Source organism: Strongylocentrotus purpuratus, unplaced genomic scaffold (genome assembly GCF_000002235.5).
Source record: "Strongylocentrotus purpuratus isolate Spur 01 unplaced genomic scaffold, Spur_5.0 spur5_scaffold_2, whole genome shotgun sequence".
Taxonomy (NCBI): domain Eukaryota; kingdom Metazoa; phylum Echinodermata; class Echinoidea; order Camarodonta; family Strongylocentrotidae; genus Strongylocentrotus; species Strongylocentrotus purpuratus.
The window spans coordinates 31591398-31613245 of NW_022145605.1; the positions used below are offsets into that span (position 1 = coordinate 31591398).

The window sequence follows — 21848 nt, forward strand, 5'->3', positions numbered from 1 at the left end:
GTACCGCTTTGCAGACTCAGAGGGTGTAAGGTTTAATAAGATTATATTTATATATTCCTTTTAAAACTAGATAAGGAAGGGCGATTCTTTATTTCAGTCCAAGACTATTTATGACCACTAAATGTTATTGTGGTACGGGAAAATTCATACTTATATTTTGGAATTCGAATGTGGTTGGACTGTCTAGTAGAGTATGGTACAAAAGAACAATTTACGGGAAAACATAAAACTGGCTAATTGCAACTTGTGTATATCTTGAACTTTCAACTGCTTAGCCTTAAGAGGATCCGTGTGTGCTAAACCGGTAATAATTCGTATTGCTCTTTTTTTGTAAACTTATAAGTTGACGCACAACTACCCCAAATAATGTTACAGTATGTCAAATGAGGTACAATCGTAGACCGATAAATAGCAATTAGAATATGGTGAAGTAAAACCTTCTTTAAACGATTTAACGCACCAATGACATTTGATATTTTGCATGCTGTCTCAGTAATATGATTTGTCCAACTTAATTTATCATCCAAAACAACCCCTAAGAAATTAGTAAAATGTAAAGATGGAATTTGGCAATTGCCAATAAATACATTTATATCAGTTATTTTAATATTTTTATTCTTGGGTTGAAAAAGCATACAACATGTTTTGACAAGATTAATTTTCAATTTGTTAGATGCAAGCCAACCAGAATTTTTTTTTATATCAGTGTGCAGAGTGTTTCATAAATAATCAACATTGTCTCCTGGTAAAAATAAGCTAGTATCATCGGCGTAAATAATTGCATGTAAAATTTTGCTCACAAACTGTATATCATTTATGTATAGAATAAAAAGTAAAGGCCCTCACGCAGACCCTTATGGAACACCGATGATTATATACTTGGTAACGGAGGATTTATTATTAATAGAAAAATACTGCACTCTGCAGGCGCGTAAGCAGGGGGGGGGGGGGGGGAGAGGGTTGGGGGTTAACCCCCCCCCCCCTTTTAATTTGTTTTAATGTGTGTATTTTTGAGCACCCCCCCCCCCTTTTTTGTGGATTTTTTGTGTTGTTTTGTTTTGTCTTACCCCCCCCCCCCCCCGCTTATTCAGCGGCGGGCTGAGTCGTTGCAAATTTTTTAGCCCGATTTCAAAATGTTAAACCCCCACCCCCCCCCCCCCCCCCCCCCTTGAAAAAATCCTGCGTACGCCACTGGCACTCTGTCATGTATGTAACGCTCGAACCAATTTAAAGCTGTACCACGAACAACATAGTCTTTCATTTTTTGAATTAAAATTTGATGATCAACACAATCGAATGCTTTCGACTCTAAGAATAAACCTATAATGCACTTATCACTTTCAAAAGCTTCAGAGATATTATTTGTGAGTTCAAGTCAAGCCATATATGATGAAAAACTCCGAATTGCTTGGAATATAAAATATCATGTTTATGCAAGAAATTTACCAAACGACTGTACATTTACTTTCGAATATTTTGGAGAAAATAGATAGTACTAATATTGGTCGATAATTCGTCAAAAGCTCTTTCTTTCCTTTCTTAAAAAATGGTATAACTTTAGCGATTTTCATACTACTGGGAAATATACCTGCTTGAATAGACATATTAAAAATATTACATAAAGGCTGTGCCAAAAAACAATCGCCTTTTTATAACACATGTGTTTATATCATCGTCTCCAGGACTTTTACTGCTATCCAAATTATGAACAATTTCTAGAATTTCAAAAGGTTTAATCGGATTAATGAACATAGTTTGAGAATTATCTTGACCAGGTCGAATTTTTGTCTTCCTCTTATTATTTATCTATCAGTTACATATTAGGAATCGATTACAGAGCTTTAATATTTCTTCGATATTACACAAAATTGATAAGAAACATATTTTGTTAAATGCTAGGCCTATTGATATTTTTTAATCACAACACAAGTAACACTTTTTAAATTTGAATTGAAAAACTATAACAATATTTATACAGTTCTATGCCATTTTCTAAAGGGTTGACCAAATAATTTTTGTAACCGGGTTTATTATGTTTGTGTATCATATAAATTTGATTCACCTTTTAATTTGATGAATAAAATGTTTAACAAAAATACATATTTTGGCACGGAAGTGATATTTAATCTCTTCCCTATATAAAGTAAGTTTCTTCTCCTCCTTCTCTTTTTTCCTCTTTTCTTCTTATCACCATAATATGTATCTTGAACAACCTTTCAGGACAGAGTTCACATAACTCAGCAAAGAGTGGTCAGGCCCTAAACTAAACACTCGAACATACAGTATTTCATTTCTGAAAAGAACAAAAATTACGTAAATTTGCTTAAATTAGGCAAATTGATAACATCTAAAGAATCACTTTGTTTTAAAATTTATACAAAGACGCACATTATTATGCATTATTGTCCAAGTGGTACAATAAATCAGTGTATACAATCTTTAGCGCAGCTAGCCGGATGACTGACCAACTTATTTTCGTATTGCTCAGTCACCGGCCGGGACCTTTTTTTTTAATAATTATTTTTTATTTTTTATTTCCATCATTCACAGGTGTTACATCAATAAATATTTGGTAAACATTCAACAAACATTGATAATTATATAATGTAATTGAAGGTAGGTCTACGTGACATACAACTCATATAAACAAATTCAAGATCATTACAGTTAAGTGTATTTTAAGATATTACTTCAAATTAACATATTGAATATATATAAGAAAATAAACACCTTTAGCATCTAACACCCATGAATTGGAACATATGTTAAAGACAGACTAAAAACTAACAAACAAACGAACATACGGAAAAAGAAGGAAAAAAAAACACACACAAAAACATGAAGAGGACACACCCACCGGTATCGCGATTCCCTGTCTATCGATACCGGTAAGAAAACAAAATCGACTGAAATGGATTCCGTCCAGAAAGAATTTACGTATTCCTTCAAAACCAAGGAATATTTGACAAAGTTAGCTGTTCCAATAACTATACCTCTGAATATCTCAGCTGAAGAATTTGTTGGACGGTTGATCAGTGCACACAATCTTCCCTGTTTCGTCGAAGAAGGTGAGTTGATCGTTGATTTACCCAACAATGTCCAATCCAGTCCCACTAGCTCAAATCTGCGTTAGTAATATAGAACCTAAGTCAAGATTGGTGATTTTCTTGCATAAATTTTGTTTAGAAATTAAATCTTATCTATACAAAAGGCCACCGTGGGAGTTTGTGTGATATTTTTTCATTAAGATAGAGTTCAGGAAATAAACATGTAGGCTACATAGATCTATGCATCTGAAAAATACTCCAAAAATAACATTTACAAGAAAATTGACACGAAACAGGTAATAGTCTAAACATAGATCTAGACAGTCTAGGTCTAGTCTAGTCTAGGCCTAGGTCTAGATCTAGCTAGGTCTAACGATTTTTAACTCATGATCTTTATTTGGACATTTAATGAATATTTACTTCATTTTGGGCATGTTTTAGTTGGGTATCTCCACGCTGGAGTTACGGGTCAAATTTTGGATAGGTTTCCACTTTCTGAACAAGCGCCCATGCTTTTCAGTCAAAGTTGTTTTCGTCTGTACTAGACTATATTCAGAACCATAATTCATAAAGAAGTAGCGACCAGAAGACCAACAGGACTAGCTTTTCTTCCGTATACTGTTGATGATGATGTTGATGTCTAGATCTAGACCCTAAGGAGTAGCCTGGGCTAGACTTCAAGTTATAGAGACGTTTTGAATGTTGAAATTCTGGGCCTATTTTTTCTTCTTTTTTTAGGGTTAATGAGTCTACATAGATCTAAACGTCAAAGACCTAGGGTTAGGGGTTAGAGTTAGGATTAGGTTTAGGGTTACTTATCAAGCTTAAGTCTCGAGATTTAGCTTCATTGGTATTTGGTACCCTACAAACGTTTTGTCCATTTTAGTGGTGGGGTATTCTAAAGTTGTTCCCATACATATAGTAAGTTAGTTGAGCAGATCAATGACCGCACAGGTACAGGTTAGTCACTCAGTGCAATCCATAATAGTCTTGATGGTTTTATTATAAATTAGGATAATAATAATAATAATAATAATAATCATTTAATGTCCACTCCAAATTTTATTAAACCAAAAATGGAAATTCTTTTTGCCCAATTGATCAAAAGTTTTGTTGTGAAGTTGATTGACAAAGAGTAGATCTAGCATATTATGAGCCATGGCATGAGTAATGTTAGATCTGGCTGTACATCTAGCTCTAGATCTACGCTAACTGCATGTGCACACTTTCATTTACATCTGACTTTGGCTTGAAATTTTAATTTGAAACCATGCACTACAGAGACAGAGATTCAAGAAATTGGCAAAAATAAAACCTATACATTTTTAATTTGTTTGAATATTTTTTACTGTAAATGATTAATGAATAGTTTTCTTGTGTTACAGACTGATTAGGAAATGGGTAAGATCTAAAGTTTAGCTTGCATGAATACTGGATACATTGCTCATATTATAATCAACCTTTCATCATTATAATTTCAGAACTAACACGAGAGCTGGAAAAATTTGTTATCAAGGAAACGGAAGCATTTCACAATAAAAATGGTGAGGAGGCTATCAGAGTGTTGCAGTCCAGTGGTGATGAGGAGATAGGAAACATTGCAGATAGATGGGCAAGGGCGTTCACACAGGTATGTTATCATTATCAGCAAACATTACTAAAATGATGTCTTGGGCAGATGAATCCAATTAACACAGAAGGCAATAACACATTCATACCAGGGAATAATTTTCCTGGTATCGCATCGCAATTTGCTATGCATTTTTGCATGACTGCTATACAAAATATCTTTTGTGTAGCAGTTTTCTTTCATAGAGATGTACAGAATTTCATTTGAAATATTTATCCGTCGGCTGAAATTGCTAATAAAAAAATTTAGGAAAAATTATTCCCTGCATACTGATTTATTAATTGCGTGTAGTGTAAATGAGGTACATGAAGATATTGAGCAGAACTTTCACGATAATGTTACCTCAACTTTGGCATTGCTGCTAAACTCAAGACACCTTTCCCATAAATACATGTGTCATATATTCTTCATGCTCGCAGTGTTATAACACCAGTCTATGTGCTGTTTTTTTTATAGAACAAACCTAAAGATGAATCAGTGTTTGGAGAGATGTTCCATACATTTATCCTCATACACTCCCTGCTCTAGAGACAATCTTGAAGTTGAAGTTAGAACACACCTACTCAATGGCTGTAGTGTAGCTAAAACAAAATATTTTATGTGTTTGTATTCTTATAGGAATGTGTAAGCCATGCACCAAACACCAAACCTAAAGATGAAGCGGTGTTCGGCGAGATGTTTCATACCCTCATACACTCTCCTGCTCTTGAGACGATCTTTAAGTTGAAGTTAGAACAAACCTACTCAATGGCTGTAGTGTAGTTAAAACACCAATATTTTATGTGTTTGTATTCTTATAGGAATGTGTAAGCCATGCACCAAACACCAAACCCAAAGATGAAGCTGTGTTTGGCGAGATGTTTCATACCCTCATACACTCTCCTGCTCTTGAGACGATCTTTAAGTTAGAACACACCTACGCTATTCCTGTAGTGTTGTTAAAACACCAATATTTTATGTGTTTGTATTCTTATAGGAATGTGTAAGCCATGCACCAAACACCAAACCCAAAGATGAAGCTGTGTTTGGCGAGATGTTTCATACCCTCATACACTCTCCTGCTCTTGAGACAATCTTTAAGTTAGAACACACCTACTCAATGGCTGTAGAAGACATAGTGAAGCAGAGAGATGCTGCTCTACGTAAGCTACAAGACAAGTATGTATACCAACTAAATTCTACAAGATTTGGTGAATTTTCTGCTCATGATGTGAAAAGGGATAATCACAATTTAATCACATCTAAATAATCATTATTATTAATATTATTATCATTGAAATGTTGCAAAACACACTGGAAATGCATACAATGTCTTTTTGCCACTATTTAGAATGGAGAAGTAATATTCCTGCTAAGTTTAACAAAAACTATAAACTGAAGCTGAAGATATGTTTTTACTAGAAACGGGCTTTTGGCTTTTGTTTTTATACATTTATCCTTTTATGCACACCACTAATATCAGCCATGGGCATCAAGAGATGAATACAAGATTAAATTAAATTAAATTAAATTAAATTAAATTAAATTAAATTCATCGATCTTATTGCAGACAAGCAAAGGAGATGGAGAGAGCCGTCAAGAATCTAGATATCACCCATGATGATCTACACGTCAACCGTCTTGCAGCCATCCACTTTGAAAACACTCAAGTAAGTAGTCATTTAAAATTGATTTTTATTCAATAATTTGTTTGCAGTAATTCAATTCAGGTTATATGTGAAATATAAAATTGCACTTTTGTTATTTTAAGATTATTTTAAGATCTTAATAATTGTGAGTCTTTTATGCACCATTTATTAAAAGGACCAGTACATTTATACATTTGTATTAATAGAAGAGTAAGGTTGCTATTTGGGGTTCATTTCTGTGTTGATTATTTGTTTGATGTGATTTGTCTTTTAGGAAGAGGAGGCTAGGGCAGCGTTTCACGAAACCGTCATAAGTACAAGTTCACCGACATCTCATTGAAACGTGTGTTAAACTTAATACACGCGTTTCAATGGGATGTCGGTGAACTTGTACTTATGACGGTTTCATGAAACGCTGCCCTGATGTGGCAATGAATGATTTGATGCGTGTCTTTGTTCAGAATTTTGTCTTTTAGCGAGGGTAGGCAAGATTGGACACTTAGTATTTTGGTGTCAATGTATGTTTTTTCATTTGTGTGATTGTGCGTTAGAGAGAGGAGTCAAGATGGGACAACGAGTTGCGCAACCTTCAAGATTCTCAGCGTGAGGAGTTTCACGAGTGGATCAAGAACTTACATGAGGACATGGGGAACGGTGTAGAAGGACCTGTAAGGTAAGAGCCCATGACATTCCTTATACATTACTAACCCTGGGTAACTAAAGACAGTCAAATGTAAATGTACAATACAATACAATAAAGTCATTTCTATAGTGCTCTTACAAACCAACTGTTGCTTCACAGCGCTTTACATAAAAATTATCAAAGAATCTGGTATTTATCATGGTCAAAGAGGAGAGTTTTGAGACATTTTCAGGAAAACATCCGAAATGTAGATAGAAAGCCCCTAAACGACTGCTGAAAAATTTCATTAGGGGGGTGTGGATAATCGTAAAACGGTTCTGTGCCACATCCAAATATTAGTAGGTTACCTGTGTGATGGTTTCAGTGTGCAAACACCTTCCTCAGGCTTGTACTAGCAAACTGAAGCTAGTTGCCAAGTTCTGGTAGCCAAAGGATGCCATTTTGGCAATCAGCGCTTCATGAATGTCGGAGAACTGGTATGCCCCCTTGTTCCTAATAGGTTAATTGTCTTAGTTCCCAACATGGAAAATACTTAGATTTGTACTGCTAAGACAATGGATTTCATCTGCACAGTCAATATTGATGTAGTTTTCTTTTCTTTTGGCGCAAATTTCAGAAGAAAAAGGCATCTTACAAACCATTGTTCTAAATGCTATTCATTTGAACAGAAAAGAAAAAGAAATTCTGGACATGCAGTGATAGGTTCTCTAATTCATTGACGTTAGATTTTGACCCCCAAAGTTGTTTTACTAAAAGCGTGGTATTATTGCATGTTCTCTGTACAGTCGTAGGATCAGAGCATTGTCAGAGTCGATGCCGGTGGAACCTGAAGAAAACGTTCCTGATCAACCCAAGATGGAGGAGAGCTACACCATTCATCTAGGTAAGATATTAACACCCTTAAAGCCCCACTGCACTACTTATAGCTTCTTGCGCCCTCTATATAGCAAACAATGCCTAATCGGTGATCGTTGGTCCCCCATGATCCCATTTTTCTTATGTTAATTGAGAGCTGATTTGATGAGATAACCGCCTGCCGGTGACCACGCAGGGATGTCTTATCCCTCCTGGCCAAACTATTGCAGCCTTGCTTTAAGATTGTGGGATTATATACACATAAGTGTATATTTTGCTTGTAAATTCCAACAACCCTACACAGTATCAGAGTTCTTATACCTGTTCTATTTGATGGCATCTGTAGAACAATGTTGATAAACTTCCTTTCACATACATTTTCCTGGAAATTGACAGCTCCTACATTCAAGCCTTTCTATCCATTTATTTTGTTTTCAGGTGCCCAAATGAAGACCATGCACAACCTGCGACTGATGAGTATAGATGTCTTGGATCTGGGTAGGCATAAACCTAACAGAGAAGGGTAAGACATGGATTTTTGTTATTTAGATGTTTATGTTTTTTTTTTAAAACTGTTTCATACATCAATTCTTCATCAAGCCTGTCATGCCAAATGAAAATTTAAAAAAAGAAAAAAAAAGAATTGTAATGCCTTTTCGGAATACTCCTTTTATTCCTTCTCATCTACCAGCTGATCAACTTTGAAATGTTTCAAAGTACCCCTCCTCCCCCCCCCCCCCCCCTCCTGCAAAAAAGATAAATATTTCAATATTTACTCTGAATCCCCCCCCCCTGTCTTTTCCTCTTATGCTTCCTATGTATGTATCTTTTTCTTTATTTTCCTCCTCTCTGCCTCTGTACCCCTCCCTCATCCTCTGCTAGCACCGTATAGAATTGTTTTACTTTTGTTATTTGTTTGACATTTTTTTATATTTGTACTTAATTGTCCCAATGTGTAAAATGTTGAAATTCATAACAACTTGTAGTGAACTTTCTTTCCATATGTTATCCCTGTTTATGTTATCATATTCAAATAGATTCAAATCCTGCACTGAGAAAAGAAAACAACTGTTTGAACAGCTCTAAACTACTGTGTTTGTTGTGCTTTTACAGGGGAATTTTGATACCTCAACCCCAGCGACTGCAGACAGCTCTTTCCCTATACTCAACCAATCTGTCAGGGGTGGTGCTCATGGTGGATGATAGGGTCAGCTCTTATACCGGTATTAAAAGAGGTACGTTAAATATATTTATACATTTATATTTCAGACAGTTCTTTTTACTCTACTCAACCAGTTTATCAGGGCCCCATTTAACAAAACTTGTCATCAGCAAAAAATGACAGTTTTTGTTATAAGCTACTGAAATCCTTGCTTCTTTGTCATTTGTCATTGAAAAAAGGCTATGTGAAATGCCCCCCTGGTGTAGTTCTGATCGTAGATGATTTAATCAGCTCGTATGCTGGTATTAAAAGGGTGATATAAATGGATAGATACAGTAACTGTAAGATAGAAACATGTTGATTGATATACAGGGTATATATGTATACTGAAAGACAAGATGAAGTTCTACGACAGGGATGATTATGCAAAATTGACTGAAGACATAGTAAAGAACTACGTTGACAAGTTTTAGTTTTAGTTCTCTATTTTGTCTCTTGTCAATTTTAGGTAAAATTGAAGTCAATAGATATATATCTACAGATGTATTGAGAAAGACGAAACCAGAAATACAGAGAAATATAGATATAGACAGATAGATAGATCGACAGATAGATAACTGTATAAATATTTTCAGCCACACCATTTAGCTTCCGTAATGCTATAGAAGCATTCAGATTTATTATTACTCTCCTTAAGCTGAATATGATACAGATGATATACATTGTTCTGTTCTTCAGTACGATATACATTTCTATATGTATATTTGTGTTATTTGTAGATTTTGCCACGGTGTGTCAGCAGTCGACAGACTTCCATTTCCCGGACCTAGAGACCCAGCTCAGAGTGATCCATCAGGGCGCCCTCAGGGTCAACGCAAGGCGCAAGGACAAAAAGAAATTAAGTGGCGGAGGTAAGTACTCTCTCTTCTACATGTACCTTGGATGTTTCAATGTATTGATTGTTTCTTTTAACCTGTTTAGTACTATGTCTGAGATAACTTTGGCTGGGGTCTACAGATGATGCCATTTACATGTATACCAAAATCCAATTGAGAAGGCGTGATCGCTCAGTGGTTGAGCAGTGTCTCGTACCTGGGAGGTCAAGGGTTTGAAACCAAGTCGATGCGCTATTGCCCTTTGGTAAGGCATCAATTCTCATTACCAAAACCCTCGAAGAGGAATAAAGCCGTTGGTCCCCTGGTTGTTTACTTAAAAGCACAAGCTGCTTTCTCTGATAGCAGTCAGGTAAACAAACAGACCAACCAACATAATAAGCATAAACAATAATAATAACAAGAATCCAATTGTATTCAATGAGTTTGGTGATTGCTGAGAAAGTACATGGACAGTTTAAACTAAAGTTATCATACCCTAACCAAGTTTGGGGATTTTTTTTAAAGTAAGTGAAAAATTGAGTTGTCCTGATTTATGTTTCTTGAGAATGTGACATACATGTATTAGAGCTTACAATCTAAAAGTATTCAACAAAGTCCCTTATTTGACCAGTCCACCTTTCATTCTGGAGTTACAAAACACATCAAATTTACAAAGGATTGAATAATTGTGTCCTTCAGTGAAGCACTGTACAAACATTGATTTGAGAGACGTTGGTTTATTATGATTGTGTTCACAGACAGCAGTTCAAGCAGTGGGTCTGAGAGTAGCAGACCAACATCATTACACGAAGATGGTGAACTCACCACAAACCTCAGAACAGGTGAGAAATGATATATGACTTTAAGAATAGATGTTTGAACAGATTGATGAATATGGCACACAGTGGAAAAAAATTGTATAAGTTGATTATATATAGATCTTACCCGTTTTTTCTGTTGCTTTAACCCTACGTTAACTGGGGGGGGGGGTCAATGTGACCCCCCCCTGTAGAAATTTCGCGACTACTCTGAAACCGCGGCAGATATAAAATTTTCCTTTCATGACTTTTTACTTTCGAGTCTTACGCATCTTTTAAAACAATTTTTTTGAAAATCGGACCTACGGTTACAAGGTCACGTGACCTTTTGTCTTTGCATGTCAGCCCGAAAATCGCTCATTTTCGTGATTTGTGTACAAAACATATGTAAAAGTCATTTTTCCTAAAAATAGATAAAACATTGGTTATTCAGTCTTGTTTAAAGTTTAGATGTTTGTTTTGGGGTCAAAATAGTTGAATTGTAGTTATAAATGAAATAAAACAACAAAAACAATAAAATACATAAGTTAAAAAAACAATGAAATACATAAGAAATTATAAAAACAAGAGATAACATAAGGAATAATCTGGCTCTTCCAATTTTTTGTGTTGTATTATTATTCCAAATGGTCTAATAAATATATGTAGTGAAAAAGAATACTTAAATATGAATAATCTATGATTTATGGGCAGAAATGTGAACTTGATGACCTTATTTGCATAAATTACCATAAATATGCAAATGAGTGAATTTTAAAAAAATTTGAAATTACCATAGTATTCTATACACTTCACTTGACATGCATGCGAATTTTTGTGGCGATCGGCGGTGAAACGGCCGAGATCTTAGGGGGGGGGTCAATTTGACCCCCCCCCCCCCCCCCCAGTAAAAACCTGGTCTGAAATAGCCCAGTTAAAATAGGGTTAATAACTACCTTTTCTGAGAAGTTTTGGTCATAATGCTCCCCTTCTTGTAACTTCAGGAATCTTTTTTTTGTTATGTTCGACAGTTCTAGAATAGCCATCGTGTGCATTGAGCAGATATTTGATGAGATTATTGCATAAATGGAGAGATGGAGTGGTGCCGTGGTCCAGTGGATACCTCGCAGTACATGGTTCATGGGTTGAGTCCTGCTGCGGCACTAATATCCTTTGACAAGATAATGATAATAATAATAGCCTAATAGTCCACTCCAAATTTTATTAAACTGAAACGGAAATTCTTTTTGCCCAATTGATCGTGAGCCCGGCAGCCACTGAGCAGCGCCAGATCGACGTTGCTCTATCCCTTATTGTTGAACGCCAAACAAGGTAGCAACAACTCCCATCTTTCGTTGATGTTGTTGCTGTCATGATAATAAGCAACTGGTATCACACAAATGCTACATTTAGCAGAAGGATATGAAGAAATTGTAGGCTTTTACAAAATATAGCGATATCAGTAATATCAATGAGTAATGTCAGAATAAAGAGAATGTTACTTCCTCTCTTCCGACAGGTGATTTCTACGTTACAAGGCATTCCAATCTTGCCGAGTGTCACATCATCTTTCATCTGGTGTCAGACGACAGCTTACGATCCAGCGACATCAACTCCCGACACCGCTGCATCCTCGCGCTGCGGAACATCTTGAAGTACGCCGTTCAGTTTGATATCCTCTCCATCACGCTTCCATTGTTCCTCATGTATGAGATGTACGAGGTGGGTTTACGTACATCTGAGATCTTTGTTTGGCCCAAATATGAATTGTGACGAGGCTTACATAGCTATCAGCTATTACAAAAAAGTCGAAATTACTACAAATTTCAGACCTTTTGTACAAATTAACGAATGCACCTTCAAGAATTACAAATATAGGTGCAAATATAGGATGCACATATTGAATAGTGAACAAAGTTGCGCAATCGCATACTTGTTTGGTTGCGGTTTTATAATCGTTAATCGTACCACACATGATTGCCATTTTACCCTTATTACTAATTGAAAATTTCAGATGTTGGCAGCTATGAGCTAATTTTGTAGAAGTTGTGAATGAATGAAATACGTTTCATGCTTGGGGTGGTAAATATTCTTTAAACTGTAAAATGAAGTCTCAAAGATTGTAATATTTTCCTATTTTACAAGTTTATATTCTTTTTTATCTGAGATCTTTGTTCAGATCAAATATGAATTGTGACATAGCTTACGTTATAGATTTTGAGCATGAATGAATGAAATACCTTTGATGCTTGGGGTGAAATATATTCTTCAAATGTTAAAATGAATGCTCATAGATTGTAATATATTCTATTTTATAGGTTTATATTCTATTTTAGTCATGCTAACACGCAAGGAACAGTCTTGAATTTTGTTTGACCCTCTTGTTTACAGTCAGTTGTTCTCAATGAGCCACAAGCAATGGCTCTTATGTATAATACAAAGGTATTTCATTAACCTGCATGTTACATGACACTAGCATATAATGAGTGACATAGAAAACAAACAATCAAGGTTTTGCTCAAATTAACCACAAGAGAAGGTGAAAACTGCACTAGCATACAAAATTTTCCAATATTTTCTAGCCACCTAGGTTTATTTTACTGCCTTTTTCTAGCTAGTACACGAAATATAAAAGTCTAGTGGAGAAAGCGATATTGAGCTAAGCATTTATTTTCGTACTGTGCATAGACTTTGTATCCTGTTCCCACTCATTTTAACTTGCACTTGCCTGACAATTCATGTTTGTTTGTTGGTCTATCTGTTTAATACAGGAAATGACAATACCTTGGTGTATTAAGCGAGCTGAACTAGTCTTCAAGTGTGTGAAAGGTTTCATGATGGAGATGGCCACATGGGGAGGGAACGAATCAAGAACCATTCAGTTTGTTGTACCAAAGGTAAGTAATATTGTAACGACTCATGAAGCGAATCATTTCCATTTTATGATTGGGGTGGGTCCGGCTGTCCCTTTGTTCCTTTGGATTTGTCGAAAAATATGCATCCCGAAAAGCACTGTCCAACATAAGTTTTAAAAGATTTATGAAGTTTTGCACACAAACTTCTTGATCTTGAGATTACTGTTTAAAATCAACACGACATGTGTATTTTTGGTGGGATATTATTAAACTACATGTATTATCATCAGTCTTCACTTTTGGATATTATTTATGGATAAATGAACAGCAACAAACCTGTAATGACATCCAAAGGGGTATCTTTAAACATATTTTTCAACAATTTATTATAAAGAACTAAGACAATGATACCACGGATGACCTGAACACCTGTAATTTTTTTTTTTTACCTTTACTTTTCACAGAACTGTATGAATGAATAAATAGTTTATTTATTGCTCTTTTCATTTTACTCTTCAGGGTATATCAGATGATCTGTTCTCTCAGCTGAGCTCCATGCTACCTCAGATCTTCAGGATGTCCAGGACAGTGGACCTTACTCATACAGCGACCCCCAAGAGAAAGTGATTTGTAAACCCAGCTTGAAATGTCTCGTCTAAACCTTGCCTGGTATATCTGTTTGTAGTCCGTCAAAGGTACTATGTCCCATTTGCAGGCCCCAAAAATGAAAAGCTTAAGTTCCAACGGCATTTAAAGGTCAATACTAATGTAGAACTTCCCTCAAAAACGCAAGGGCTTGAAAATGGCTTTAAGTGGGAAAATAACGACCATCAGTTGTTGAATCGACTTATGTGATTTGTAAGCCCACCTTGAACTCTCTCATCAAATCTCCTCCTCTAGAATGACTTGGAATGATCTTTAGAATGTGTTGAACAGTGGATTTAGCATATACCACAACCGCCAAGAGAAAGTGACGGACAAATCCAGCTTGAAATATCCATTCAAATCTTTTCATTTAGTATGTAAATGTATCTCTAGGATGAGCACAATCGCCAGGAGAAAATGATTTGTAAACCCACCTTGAACGCTCTCTCATCAAATCTCCTACTTGAGTATGTAACTGAATCTCTAGAATGACTTTGAATGATCTTTAGAATGTCTTGAACAGTGGATCTAACTCATACCACAACCCCCAGGAGAAAGTGATTTAAAAAACCCACTTTGAACTCTCTCATCAAATCTTCTCCTTGAGTTTGTAAATGAATCTCTAGAATGACTTCAAATGATCTTTAGAATGTTTTGAACGATGGATCTACATGTACAATGTAGCTTAAACATGCCACTACCACCAAGAGAAAGTGATGGAACAAAGCCAGCTTGAACTCTCTCATCAAATCTTCCCCTTGAAATGCATCTCTAGAAGACTTTGAATGATCTGTAGAATGTCTTGAACAGTGGATCTAACTCACACCACAGCCGCAAGAGAAAAATCCAGCTTGATCTGTCTCATCAAATATCCTCCTAGAGTATGTAACTGAATCTCTAGAATGACTTGGAATGATCTTTAGAATGTGTTGAAGAGTGGATCTAGCATATGCCACTACCACCAAGAGAAAATGATGGATGAATGCGGCTTGAAATATCTTTTCAAATTTTCTCTTTGAGTATGTAAATAAGTCTCTAGAATGTCTTGAAGATTGGATCTAGCACATACAAGAGCCCCCAGGAGAAAGTGATTTGTAAACCCACCTTGAACTCTCTCATCAAAACTTCTCCTCGAGTATGTTTCTGAATCTCTAGAATGACTTTGAATGATCCTTAGAATGTCTTGAACAGTGGATCTAGCATATACCACAACCCCTCGGAGAAAGTGATGGACAAAGCTAGCTTGAAATCTTTCATCATTATATCTGGTACATATCTCTAGAATGACCAAGACACACTTAGAATGATCTCCCAGATCAATGGACCTCCACATATTACACATGCCACCACTGCAAAGAGAAAGTGAATGACAAATAAGTGGATTGAAATGAATTGGTCTTATGTTGATAAGAAAAGATCATGAACATGTGAAAAGAGAGTGGGATCTGGAAGTTGATGGCATAAGAGGGAAAGGAAAACCAAAGGTTTCAGGGAAAGATATGGTGAAGAAAAAAAGCAGTAAGGTTGGTCTAAATAAGGAGGATGCTTGAGACAAGAAAAAATGGAGGGAGAAGTGTCATCATGGCGGGAACATCAGTACTTTGATAAATGATGATTGTGATGATGGATTCCATGTATACATAATTCCATATAGTACTCAGGTGTAACAATCACCAATTTCTTGTTTATAGAGGGTACCATGAGTAAAGACAACCAGTTTAATGTGTAGGCTGATATATTGAGCATACAGAACAGAAATTGAAATTCAATTGAATATTCAGTTATTTTCTTTTTGCTTTAAAGGTGAAATTCAAAGAAAATCACAAATATGTCAACTAATGTATCACTAGAAACTGGTAAGCTAACAGATGGCCATCATACAAGCTTTAGGTCAACTACATATCAGGTGATTTATAAAAATATGAATACAACCACCTCCATAGCAGCTGGGGTATACAAGAGATTCGCCGGAAAAATAACGATGTTTTAATGACGTCACTATATGGACCAATACTGCCCAAGCAGACGACATCCCATAAAGAATGAACATAATCGCAAAGCTATTATTTGTCAAATTATAATGAGTTTAGTGTATATAAATGTAATGGTATGTCAAACCATTCAACAGGGGATATGACCCAATTCTGATAACTAAAATCTTTTGCTTGTAAATACACAGGATAGGGGTTAATTAACAATCAAAGAAACCAGACTTTCAAATTGAAAAACCCCCGGAATGATATTAAGGACGGCATTTGTTCCCTCTTGACACGCTGAACATACCCCGATGTGTGCAGCTGAATATACAATGCCGTCTTATTTTATTTCCAAGCGACAGATTCCTTTATTTTTGTATCACTGCATTTGTCATCAAAATAAAACCATGGGCGGGGTTTAGAGTGAGGCAATAGATTATACATTTAGCCTGATGGTAGTGAAGTAAGAGAAAGAACTCAAGAGAAGATGAAAACACAGGTTCTGAAAATGTCTGAGATGTCATGGGACATCGTCTGCTTGTGCAAATCATGTCCATACTGTGATCTCACACATCCCAGCAGCGTTCGGAGAGCTCTTCAGGTGCTATGCCGGGGCTGTATTTAAGCGTTTTGTAATTTATAATAATCATTACTTCGAATGTTTCCAAGTATTGGATTTTGATAACCTTGTCGAATCAAAGTTTCAATTTTGCAATAATGAAAATAAAGTTAGTTTTTAAAATCAATGAATATCTACTTTAAGTTGGAGTTTGCATTTAGTCATATGACATGATCAGAATAGTAGATGCAACTATTTTTTTTATAAATTCTTGCCAAAAGATCATTAATTTTATGCAGCAATAGTACAGTGTACTTTAATATGTAGTCTTAAGTTTTCATGTACTGTGAAATTGTGTTTTTAATCAAACTCAGACTAGTGTTATGCACAATCATTATCTTGATACTGTGGTTTTCAAAATACAAACAATGCGTTTTCCTGTCTTTAATACTTTTTTAAAAATAATTTGTTAAACAGGAAAATGCATAGAAAATAAACAAGATCCTCTGGATATTCGGACACTTAAAACAAAATATTCCCCGTTCTTTGAAATCCATTTTATAAACATTCTCTATTGAAGCCCCACTGTCCTACTTGTAGCTACTTGCTCCCTCTAAATAGAAAACTTCCCCAATCGGTGCCTGTTGGTCCCCCATAATCCTATTTTTCTTATGTTAGTTGAGAGCTGAGTTAATGAGATAGCCAGCCACCTGTCAGTGACCCCGCTGTGAAGTCTAATCCCTTCTGGCCCAGTAGTGTTGACGGTCCATTTTATAAACCTCCTCTATTAAAGGAGTTACGAAATAAAATAAAGAAACATATAGTCTGTGCAGAGCCAGAAGGGCGTTAAGATATGTTAAAAGTATATGAATTCATGCCCTTCTGGCTCCAAACAGATGTGCAATTCATATAGATCATGACCAAGGGAACTTTTACCTCTTTTCACATTTTGAAAAATTATGGCTTTTTTGCTTTCTATTATATCACAAAGAAATCAAATGGAAAGTATTTGGGGCTTACCAAAAGTAGTCTCATTGAGCTTCAAGTGTGTGAATTACAATGTCATTTTGATGTATATGTAAATTGAAAAATATGTTATCAATGATTGCAAATGTAAATAACTGTTCTGTAGAATATTTTAGTGTATTATCATGAATGATATAAATATATTGTAATGGTTGAAATCCTGTTAGTATCCAGATGTACACAATAGGAATATGCCAAGCCAGATATTGAAATATAAATAAAAGAAAAAAAGTAACGCAAGTACTTTGAAACTTATTTTCCTCTTTTGTTTTATCTCCTCGTCCAATTTATGTTGCAATGAAATTGGGGTGAAATCATAATACTTGCTTTCAACTTGTCTCTGTCTCTTCATGTTCATGTAGTACCTCTATTTCTTTCATTTCAACAAACGTGTATCTCCACACGCCCCCCCCCCCCACCATCTTTCTCTCTCTTACCCTCAATCCCTCTCTCCTCTTTCTCTCCCCTGCCTCTAGCCATGTTGCGTATTCATGCATCACTCTCCACTCTTTGAGTCTTTTCTCCTCACTTTTATACCTTCCTCTATCTCTTGCTCTCTCTCTCTCTCTCTCTCTCTCTCTCTCATCCTCCCAACATTAGATCCCTCATTTTTTGTTCTTTCTGCTGTATTACGTGTACCGGTATATCAACTACAGTTCTATGCCTACCATCAACCCATGTTCAGAATATTGAGCCTCTCTCCAATTCTCTCTCTTTCTCTCTCTCTCTCTCTCTCTCCTTTTTTCCTTCTTTCTCTCTCATAAACAGGTTTACCAGTCCCTTTTCAGGTCTCTACTTACAAAAGAAAACCTCTATTGATTTTCTCTACCTTTCTCCCTGCAATATCAAGTAGTCCTTCATAGCAAAATTTAAAAAATTGAAGAATACAATGTACTTCTCTCTCACACTATTTTATTTTCTATCCCCTCTCAAATCCAACAGTCCTTTTCAGGACTACCCTCATGGTGAAATCATAAACTTAATGATTGTTATTCTATGTATAATCATCACACAGTCAAAAAACTCCAAAACCTTTGACAAATTTCATATCTTAGACCAGAAGGTTCTTTTTTATTATAAATATTGGAGCACAAAATTGCCGACAATAGCACAGCTATGTAACATGTTTCCGTTTCTAACGATAGAATCTACCATATAGAGTTATACATATATCATGACAGACCGACTTTCTCTCTTAGAATAGAATACATAAATACACCAAAGATATAATATGGCAACATTTAGAAGGATTTCTATTCTTTGTACAGCATCAAGGCACATAAAAATCATTATGAACATTCACATTCACATTTAGTACTACACCATGATACAATATGATACACTATAATCATATAACTGGGTAACTATCTAGATCTCAAAAGATTGAAAAAACCGACGAAATCATCTGCTTTTGAATGAGCAAGAATAACTTTGTTTTGACATGTACAATATCATATATGTAATAGAGGCAAGACATTTTGTATTATGTTACAGAAATACATGGTACATTACAGTGTTGTAACATACAAGTGCTTGTTGCAATGTACATTTCACTACTTATCAGTGGAATGTAATTAGTACATGTGTCCATTGAAAATATGGTTCTTAGAGCATGAAAATACTTTTTATACACAATTGGCAAGTCACATGAATTAAATAGATGTGAAGAAATAGATTAATTTGCGATTCTAACATCTATGCAATTGTAGAATATACCTATTGAATAAGAAATATCAGTGATTTTTGTATTTCTTTACATCAAACTATACTTTCTCATGCATCCATTGCGCACCATGTAGTGATAAATATCTCTTTTTATCTTTCCGAAATGGCCGAAATGAAAATGGAGCAAATTGTCTTAGAAATTCAAATACTAAGACATATTTCCTCCTTGACCATCAAGTCTACTTCTTTCCAAATTTCATAAAAAATTTAAACAAATCTGATGCATGACATTTTCTCTCTCCGGTTCAGAACCTAGTGAAAATAATGTTATGGAAATGAAATATCTATTCTGTTAAAAGATTTTGCTGTCTAATAAGAGAAAACTTCACACCTGTTTGGCACTACTTCCAATTATAGTGAACCGCCTGCATGAGCAGTGGGAATAAAAGTCTACCTCCATCTATGGTGCATCTTTTATGAGTGATTATTTCATTTTGATGGAAAAGAATCATCTCTATAAACAAAGTGAACATATAATCATACTAGTGTTTATATGTCAAATTACTACTTCACTTGTCTACATTCAATTACCCTAAAGACATGTTTTAGAAGTGTCGTGGTCTGGTGGATGCGTCCTCGGACTGAGGATCACATGGCTTGACCTGCCGCAGCACTAATGTCCTTTGGCAAGACATTAATCTACATTTGCCAATCTCCACCCAGGTGTTCAATTGGTACCGGTAGGAAGGAAATCCTTCAATGCTGTGAGCACCGAAATCGGTAGCCTAGTAGAGCCGGGGTAATATTGGATTGCCTTGAGCTCCTTGCCTGGTGTGTATATACGTGCACAATATAAAAATATCCAATATGATCATGCTATCATTATTACAATGTTATTTGTTTGTCTACTTTCTTAGATACCTCTGTTCATTCTATACATGTAAGAAGAATATGGTGCTTTGGCAATTAATGCACTTTATGACCTCATATAGTTTTGACCTTACATATCTATTTACAGTATTTACATTTCATGGAAATACAAATTATTTTAAAAAAAATCAACCAACTAAATTACACCAGACTAAGGGTCTGTAATTCATTTTTTTAACATATATAAGTTCAACTGTAATTGCACATTTCACAAAATCTCTCAAACTTTCTTAATTACTAAACTATCTAAGGCATTCTACTCTTTCTACATGACTCTTCTACTTATTTTGGTTTACACGGGCACAAAACTTTACCCAAAAAAGAAAAAAAAGAAAAGAGAAACAAAAAATTTAAAAACAAAAACAAAATGTTTGCTGGGATGCCAGAGCCTGTAGATGGACATGTTCTGTTTGAAAAAGTACTACATGAATGGTTTTCAATGCTCTTGCACACCCTTTTGTTCTGTTTTTGTTAATTAAGTCCCTTTACGAAAAACAAGACCATAAGATGTGATTATCTATCTCTCTGTTTTATCTTGTGGAATGAAAGCTAGAAATGTCACATGAAGACACAGAGGTAACACAACTTACACAAAATGTATTACTACCAATGCTACAAATACTTTGTGAAAGCTCTGTTTTGTAAATAGAACATATTGAGCCCTTGAACTTCATTAGTGTGTGTGTGTGTGTGTGTGTGTGTGGGGGGGGGGGATTCTAATTTTGTTTATTATAATTAAGTGGTAAAAAATAAGAATCTATACATTTAAAAGAAGGAAAAAAAAACCTGCATGCACAAGCCCTCTTTAGTTAACATCCATTAATGCCAGTAATAAAAGAAAATGTAGTTCAATTCTACATCTACACTCTATGTGTAAGTCTGCTACATTTGTGTTACATATTTTCTTTCATAGAACCTTTATCCTATGAAACTCTTAAATCTCCCTAAATGTACTTGAGTAATCCAATCTATGAATCACGCATCTATACTGCTACTCGATCTGGCTGAAACTTAATTCTCAATTCACTCTCAGAATAAGACCAACTGCCAAAAAGTTTCAACTAACAATTAACGATTAACCAAAGCATGCAGATTCATCCTTCGTAACGTTTTAAAATTTGGAAGCCTTGAGTTCATCATTCACAAATGTACACTTCATAGACTTTTAGCACAACCATTCTTCTTTCTCATTCAATGTGACCCTTTCTCTGTCACTTGGTCTACAAATACTTATCATAAATGAACTTTCCAACATTGATTCCTATTGATTCTTCTCTAGCTGTTTCATTATTAAAGTGAACAGATAATACAGTCAAACCTGTCTATAGTGACTGCCAAGGGAAACACAACAAGCGGTCTTTGTAGACAGGTGGTCTTCATAGAAGGGTTCCTTTAGTACATGTTTCAATGAGTAACCATTTTCAAGGGGAACAAAAAATGTGGTCTTTGTAGACAGGTCTTCATTAAAGCAGGTTTTACTGTATATGTACCTTCTATACACTGTACCTGGACATCCCTGTACCTGGACATCCCAATCATGTTATACCGGGAGAAG

General features: G+C 35.4%; 2 protein-coding genes across 2 annotated transcripts; both read left to right on the forward strand.

Moving 5' to 3' along the window:
- The first annotated feature begins 2866 nt into the window (after positions 1–2866).
- LOC115926812 (protein C12orf4 homolog) lies at positions 2867–5469 on the forward strand. The gene is made up of 3 exons (XM_030992207.1): positions 2867–3068; positions 4529–4677; positions 5296–5469. The coding sequence occupies exons 1-3, from the start codon at positions 2912–2914 to the stop codon at positions 5437–5439; spliced, it is 450 nt and encodes a 149-aa protein (XP_030848067.1). The 5' UTR covers positions 2867–2911; the 3' UTR covers positions 5440–5469.
- A 222-nt stretch (positions 5470–5691) lies between these two features.
- Positions 5692–14174, forward strand: LOC115918838 (protein C12orf4-like). The gene is made up of 11 exons (XM_030992206.1): positions 5692–5835; positions 6227–6326; positions 6857–6978; positions 7734–7831; positions 8242–8326; positions 8917–9038; positions 9745–9876; positions 10599–10682; positions 12157–12359; positions 13409–13534; positions 14012–14174. The coding sequence occupies exons 1-11, from the start codon at positions 5711–5713 to the stop codon at positions 14117–14119; spliced, it is 1305 nt and encodes a 434-aa protein (XP_030848066.1). The 5' UTR covers positions 5692–5710; the 3' UTR covers positions 14120–14174.
- The last annotated feature ends 7674 nt before the right edge of the window (positions 14175–21848 follow it).

Bases quoted from the DNA above. Each gene is read 5' to 3' on its own strand.
- LOC115926812 (XM_030992207.1), top strand. From the start codon at position 2,912: ATGGATTCCGTCCAGAAAGAATTTACGTATTCCTTCAAAACCAAGGAA. The intron at 3,069-4,528 runs GTGAGTTGATCG...TTATAATTTCAG, and splicing joins TCCCTGTTTCGTCGAAGAAG to AACTAACACGAGAGCTGGAA. The intron at 4,678-5,295 runs GTATGTTATCAT...GTATTCTTATAG, and splicing joins GGGCAAGGGCGTTCACACAG to GAATGTGTAAGCCATGCACC.
- LOC115918838 (XM_030992206.1), top strand. From the start codon at position 5,711: ATGTTTCATACCCTCATACACTCTCCTGCTCTTGAGACAATCTTTAAG. The intron at 6,327-6,856 runs GTAAGTAGTCAT...ATTGTGCGTTAG, and splicing joins TCCACTTTGAAAACACTCAA to AGAGAGGAGTCAAGATGGGA. The intron at 10,683-12,156 runs GTGAGAAATGAT...CTCTTCCGACAG, and splicing joins CACCACAAACCTCAGAACAG to GTGATTTCTACGTTACAAGG.